This window comes from Gadus chalcogrammus, chromosome 5, assembly GCF_026213295.1.
Source record: "Gadus chalcogrammus isolate NIFS_2021 chromosome 5, NIFS_Gcha_1.0, whole genome shotgun sequence".
Lineage (NCBI taxonomy): Eukaryota > Metazoa > Chordata > Actinopteri > Gadiformes > Gadidae > Gadus > Gadus chalcogrammus.
The window spans coordinates 11,838,167-11,845,752 of NC_079416.1; the positions used below are offsets into that span (position 1 = coordinate 11,838,167).

A 7,586-nucleotide genomic window follows, 5' to 3' on the forward strand; every position below is an offset into this window, starting at 1 on the left:
TCGCTCCATTTCCCAACCAATGTACAGCAAAGGATTAAAAATTGATTTACTGTTTGTGATTCTAGTAAAAGCCCGCTCCACTGTGCTTAAATCCCGGTCACTCTGCTGAAATCTCATCCACTTTGTTGAAATCCCGTTCAATCTGCATTAATCCCATCCACTATGTTGAAATCCCATTCGCTCTGCGGAAATCTCGGTAACTCTGCTGAAATTCCATCCACTGTGTTGAAATCCTGTTTGCTCTGCTGAAATCCCCTCAAATTCATTGAAATCCCGTTCAATGCTGAAATTCGCTCAACTGGGTTGAAATCCCGTTCCCTCTGCTGAAATCCCGTTCTCTCACCTGGCTGGTTTCCACCGGCGTGGGGATGAAGGAGGCCTGTGACAGGAACTGGGCGGTTCCCAGCAGGTCTCGCACGCCCTCTGCGTCTCGTTTGTACTCCTTCACTGGCTCCACCTTCATCTTTTCCTTGGGCAGCAGGGCTTCGAAGCAGGCCGCATAACTGGACGGCGGCAGGAACTTGAACTCACCGTGGCGACCACCCAACAGGAAGCGTACCCTACATGGGCATCAGAGGCGAGAGAGTGGAGCGTTATTGGGATTATTGCTCACACTTCATTGAAATGTGACTATTTACTCTGGGCTCCCGCAGAAACATTCAGCTTGGTAATATAATCCATTTATTTCGTCATACATAATTGATAGGTGGAATAAATATGTAGGAATGGAGCATTAAACATTTAGAATGAAAAATCACTAAAACGTATACTTCATTTGATGTTTTGAACCAGTACTGGATAGCGGCTCGACACTATTCAAAATACATTGGACTGGAAATGAGTCTGAAGTTTTTATCCGTACCAGACGAGATAGTTGTCTGAACAGACGTTAAACTAATTACAACGGTCGCACATCTAAGTGTTTCAGAAGCAATTTATTTGTATTTATTTATGTATTTATTTATGTATTCATTTATAATTTAGGAATTCATTTACGAAATTTAAGAATTTACAAATTTACAAATTTAAGAATTTACAAATTTATGAATTTACGAATTTATGAATTTAAGAATGTAGTCATTGAAGAATTTATGTTTTTATATATCTTTGCGTTTATGGATTTGTGGGTTTATGGATTCATTTGTTTATTTATATATTCATTATTCAATTTTATTGTATTATTTTGCATAATAAAATATAATTTACGATTTACTATATCAATCATCAGATGATTTTATCAATTCATTCATTCTGTAGTTGGTGAGGGTTAGGCCTCTTGCTCATGGGCGCCTACAGCTAGGCTGCGGACATCTTGGATCTACCCCAGAACCTTCTCCACAGGAATTAAACACCCAAGCTATAATACCATCCATAATACCATTTTCTCCTGTTCTATGTAACGCATATTTCCATAACACATGTTGTTCGCAAGACATTAAGACGCTGTAGCCCCTTCGTTTTTGCATATAGTACTAAACATTTCACTGTTTATACTGCTCTTATCACCCTGGAGGGGATCTGAGACCGCCTTGACTGCCTCAGACTCAGCAAGACCACGAGCTACATCCTGAGATGGCTGAGAGGAGTAGTGGCATCCCCAAGACGTTTCCCTCTTTTAACACAGGAGTGTCCAGGGTACACCAGGGAACCCCACCAGCAGCCCACTGTCCGGGGCACACTTCAGCATACACTACCTTGTATGCTTGTCCTATTCTGTGGCCTCTCTGCGCAGAGACTACTTTTATCTGATAATTTTTTTACCCTCTATTATAATAAACTATTTTATTCTTTTAACTTAGTTTATTCTGAGATGCGTTGTCAGTACAATTCAGAAGTTCAGAATTTCCACCACAGTTGTGGCATAAAAGCTCTTCAGATTTGTGTATTATTAGGTTGAAAACAAGCAACTTTTTGCTTGTTCTCTCTCTTTCCTCCAGTTGCTCTTTACTAACGTTTACCTTGATTACTTAAACCCAAACACATCGAGCTCAACCTTCTCCCCACTCTCCCGCTCCTCAGAGGAGCTGAAAGGATTTTGGGGTGAGAGGGGTCATTAAAGACCCTGGCGCCTGCGGACATTAAGACTGTCACATTTTCATTGGGGTCAACAGAGGTCAATGAAACACTACCTCAGTCGGTCTCCGAAGTCATTTCACGGTATTTCTGGCCTCTTAACAGCAGGTTGGTAAATCTGGTTTATCTCCGTGGTCAAAGTGATTTTATAACTCGTATTTCTACCCAGACTTGGCCATCGATGACTAAGGCCTAACATACCGAGACTCGGTGGAATTAAGGCTAGTACCAAATAACAACTCCTGTTAGCACATGTAGCATATGGACTATACTATATGCTACATTGTATGGTGACCAGATTTCTGAAATGAAATACAGGGACATTTGTAAATATCTGATGTTATTGTCTCAGAAAAAGCAGAGATATCCACAGTTAGCCCATTAAATATAGAACTATAGTGGAAGATTTGGCATTACAGGCCCAATGGTTTACTAGCATGTTTAAGCTTTTATAAAACAGCCAAAAACCAGTAGCTCCTCCAATAGAAAGTCATTCTATGTGGTCTGGATAGCCTAGTATTTATGATCGCTCATGTCTGATATGGTATTGCGTCGACCCCAATGAAGCAAGGTTGCGTCACAGCCTACCATATAGACACAAGAAATTGTGTCTATATGGTAGGCCCTCCCCTCCTCCAGTTGCATGGAATTAACATTATTGAGCAAGCTTGAACCTTTCGTCCTTTCAAAATCTATTCATATATAAAAAAAATGCATATTCTTTAAAACTGTTTTTTTTCCTGGGAAAACTCACGCTGGGGACAGGCTACCAGAAAACCGGGGCGCCTGGTCACCCTAGCATACCGCGAGCCGCTGGTAGCAAGCCGGCAAAACAATAAAACTGAGACTGAAGAGCAGTCCTCCGTTTCTCCTCCGGTACCCAGCCCGAAGCCTTTGAAATGTGCTCCAAAGTATTCCCCAACTTTTTTTTTTAAGGTTGTGTTGTCAGAGATTGCCGAGATGAGACATGATATAAGGGGTCAGCCAAAGTTGTCGTGTTGTCGAGGTTTCTAAACTACATCAGCATAATCAAGTATGCCACTGCCAAATGTGTCCCTCCTCTTAAGCTGTTTGTGGATTCACAACAGCCATTTGATAATGGAAGAACAGGCAGTTCCTGTACACGATGCAGCCTGAGTTCATTCTGTTTTCTCAGCTCTGTTCCTTCCTCTTGACATTGAAGTGAGTTTCTACAACGACAACACTTCAACCAGAGCTAACTGCATACCTCACACGTTGTGATATATTCAGACACAGTACGCTTACCTCTTTGTTTGTCGATTCAAAAAGCTCTGGGTTCTTCGAAACCTTTCCTGAATACACTCTCTTGTAGAATGTGATGATATTATGTAGTACAGAAGCGCTTTGCAAGAAGTAGAGAATCCGATTTAATTCAAGTCCTAATTCTCGTGTGACCCAGCAAAGTCAGCTTGTAAGAGCATTTACGGTAGAACAATTATAATTTGGACCGTGAATATGGGCTGATTCTAATTTTAAATATTCAATTTGAGTCTCTGCAGGCCCATCAAGTGAACAAATGACTCATATCTTTTTCCCATTTCAGTATAAACTCTCTAAGTGATAGTGTCTTCCTCATCCATAAGAAACAGAAGCTCTTCTTACAATTCAATATACAGTAATATTGATAACAAGGGGGACCGAATCGGACAGAAATGCAAGCTAATGCTAATCAGGCCAACAGATATAGTTCTTGTTGAACGCTGGGGACGGCAGCTCCACGTTTCTCGCATTAAGGCGAATATGTCAAACCGACCGATAAAATATCTTACAATTATTTTCAAAAAATGATCCTCAAAAAGAAAAACAACGATACACATGATCAATTCATATTCATATTATTTCTATCTTTTATCCCACTTCCTAACTGACACAAGGTGTCATAATGGAAATTATGCATCATAGCAGAAAACGAAAGGTATTAGGATGGATATCAACAGAGGATAATGACACCGTGTTCAAAATGGATAAGATATGGATATCTATACAATATATGAGTTTGTACTCTGTGGACTGCAAATACACACCACTGAATATAAAAATAGTTATGCGTTTCACATTTTCTGTAATTAATTAAGTCCAATATGGTGGAGTGCTAGAGTTCACTGTTAGCCACAAGCCGCCAGGTGTCTGTATCCCTGGGAAAAAAACAGATAGCTTTAAAAAGGTCCTTTTGCTCTGAGAACAGAATCAATCATGGAATCGTTGAAAAAGCTGCTGGAGCATGACATTTTGTTTCAAAGTCCTGTCAATCATAATATATGTCGTTCCCATAGCAACAGAGAGAGAGAGAAAAAAATGGACGCCAAGCCAGCCATTTTCACCTATCTAAATTCGCAGGACCCCGTGGATTAATGCATTAGAACTAGGATAAATGTGGATTAAATAAAATTCATGCCGTTTCCATGTGCCAAGGGCCAGAGTCAGGCCTTGTATATATCGACTCGCGATTGGAGGAAGCCTCCAGAAGCATATTTCTCAAGTGGCCAGTCTAAGCAGTGTGGATTTGAAACACACATTCACGCACATTTCTTTTCAGTTTACTGCTGCTGGCCGAGTTTTCACCCCCCAATTAGGAGCTTGAGCTCACCTACCAACAGACTTGAGATATTACGCTAAATGGTAAAGGGTAAATGGTCAATTAACCCTTTTTTAACCTAAATTGAACTGCATTTAAGGAGCCGGGGATCGAACTAGCAACCTTCCAGTTACCAGCCAACCCAAGCTCAACCTCCTGAGGCGCTAAAGTCCACAGACGACGGCGCACAGACTCCGACTCGGACTCACTTGACGCCGGCCGAGAAGCTGACCACTGGGAAGAAGAGGCCGTCGGTGTTGAAGTTCTCGAACATGCCCTGGACGGGCTGCCCGTTGATGCGGTAGGAGACGCTGGGCGCCGCCAGGTCAAGGCAGCAGCTCACCACGTCCTCCGTGGTCAGCACGTGTTGGTTCAGGGACGCCACGGCCCGCTGGACGCGACCTGTCAGCGGGATGGGGGGGGGGGGGGGGGGGGGACGCCATGATGGTGAGTGCCATGTTGTTGTTGTTGTTGTTGTTGTTGTTGTTGTGTGGCGAGCGTTGCCCTCCAGAACACAGCGCCGCTACAACAGCGCTGACATTGACCGAGTCATCGCTTGCCACTCTATGATCTGCCCAGTCGATCCATCTGTCTTCTCTCTCTCTCTCTCTCTCTCTCTCTCTCTCTCTCTCTCTCTCTCTCTCTCTCTCTCTCTCTCTCTCTCTCTCTCCCAATGTCTCCCTCCCTCTCTCTCTACCGATAACTCTCTCTCTCGATGTCTCTATCTTCCTCTCTGGCACCTCACTCAATGTCTTTCTCGCCCTACCGATTCTTCCTTTCGATTTCTCTCTCTTTCTCTCTCTCACTCTCTCACTCTCTCTCTCTCTCTCTCTCTCTCTCTCTCTCTCTCACTCTCACTCTCACTCTCTCACTCTCTGTCTCTCTCTCCTTCCCCCCCTCTCGCTCTAACGCTCTCAGACACGGGTAATACAAAATGTACGAACACAACAAGGTCCAGTACACAATATAATCCAGACACACACAAATGCACACACAAACACAAAGGCACAAAACACACACACACACACACACACACACACACACACACACACACACACACACACACACACACACACACACACACAATCACACACACACACACACACACACACACAATCAAACACATGCAGGGACACAAGCACACGCGTGTGCGGGCGTAACACTGACCTGACCAGAGGTGGAGGCCATCGAAGCCGTAGGAGTAGAGGTCGTCCCCCACCCCCTTTCCCCCCCAGCCCTCCCCTCCTCCAGGGTAGGGGGCGTAGCCCTTGGTGTTGGCCCAGCCCACCCTGAGGTGGGAGGGTTCGCTGGTTACGAAGTGGTCCACCTGGTCGATCATCAGCTCGTAGTACCACTTCTTGTACTGCGCCGATCCCTCGCTCACCCCCAGGAAGATGTTCGGTCGCATGCTGGGACCAGAAGAACACGTCAGAGGCCGCATTCACAGTGTAGGTTTACTAGATGATAGAGCGCTGTTTCTCCCATGCGGCCACTCACAGCGCTTTACAATCACTGCCTCACATTCAGCCATTCATGCACACGTTCACACAACAACGGCGGTGTCAGCCGCACAAGGCGCCAACTGGTAGGTCTTATGTTGCAGATCAGTCTGGACTTGATAGGCTCTCAAGACAAAGCATCAAGGCAAATCCGGGAAAAGTTCAAACATTAGAAGCAGAATCACTTCTAATAGTTCTAACACTTCTAAAAATGAACCAGGTATTCACACTGCAGGTTTTGCTGCCTCTTTTCGCGTCTTTGCATTGACTTTGTAAATTTGTCTATATTCGCGCTGCACCTTAATCGTTGGTGTGATTGCAGCCCTACAACCCGCTCTACCTCCTGAGCCCCCTCATTCTAGTGGTCTGGGTTACCGGCTCCCTTCCCAAAGGCACCAAGTGGTCGGGTTTCCAAAATCCCACCGAAGTTGTCTCCCTCTAAGCTGCTATCATCACATGTATCTGAACTCAACGGCTGTCCTACCTCTGGACATCGTTCACCAGTCTGGTCTGGAGGAGCAGGTCTCTCTTGGGCAGCAGGTGATCGCAGATGAGGTTCTGGTTGGTGCGGACCGCCACCCCGTTGCACACGCACAGGGAGCACAGCACGTCCAGGATCTGGTGGCAGGGGGATGGGGGGGAGGGGGGGATGGGGGGGAGGGGGGGAGGCATTGCACGAGCCGTTCAACAGAATCAACAGATACGGACAGACAGGAGGAAGGGCAGAGAGGAGCCGTAACCCGTTTCCTCCATGCTTTATCGTCCTCCCCGTTTAAACTTGCAGACACGTATCCTATCTTCAGCCTCATAGCATAATTGCCTAAGTCATATTTTAAGGTTCATCATGTATTTAGTCAAATAGATGACTCAGTCAAATAGTAATTATGGAATGTAAAAAGCACTCTGATTGGCTTAGGATACAGCCAATGAGGCACAGTTAATCAGCAGCGTTAGCTGACTAGTTAGTTTAGAAATCACAATTTGGCCAAAATATGACTTTGGCTATTATACTATGAGGCTAGCGATCTGTAGGAAGAGACGGTTGTATTTAAATAGAATGGATTACTACTGCTAGTTGGTCCCCAGTTCTGAGAGCCTGCGTTGTGACGAAGCATCAGACCAGGGCTTTTTCTTATCACTTATGGGTCAGTTAAGTCCATCCAAGAGCAAACATTCTGATTCATGTCCCTCTCTGCACCCAATCTCATTCCAATCGTAAACAGATTGGCTCTCAAAGGAAACGCACTTTGCATCAACCCCCCCCCACCCCCAACCCCCACCCACCCCCTTCCCTCGCCCCCAAGGAAAGACACTACAAGGATGGATGTCGCTGAGCGGGTAAAAAATAAATAAAGCGTAAGGGCGGGGCAATGTGCTAGCAACTGCAGCGGCAGCGAGAGACAAAGTTGTGACAAACA

At 45.0% G+C, this 7,586-nt stretch overlaps 1 protein-coding gene across 1 annotated transcript in view; it reads right to left on the reverse strand.

Annotated features, from left to right (window-relative positions):
- LOC130382113 (ryanodine receptor 3-like) overlaps window positions 1-7,586 on the reverse strand; it is a 111,008-nt gene that overhangs the window by 74,330 nt on the left and 29,092 nt on the right. Inside the window, exons 17-20 of the mRNA XM_056589722.1 lie at window positions 6,653-6,786; window positions 5,837-6,078; window positions 4,879-5,071; window positions 344-560 (exon numbers count right to left, since the gene is read on the reverse strand). Of these exons, the coding sequence (XP_056445697.1) occupies window positions 344-560; window positions 4,879-5,071; window positions 5,837-6,078; window positions 6,653-6,786 (786 nt within the window). The remainder of the gene's footprint in view (window positions 1-343; window positions 561-4,878; window positions 5,072-5,836; window positions 6,079-6,652; window positions 6,787-7,586) is intronic.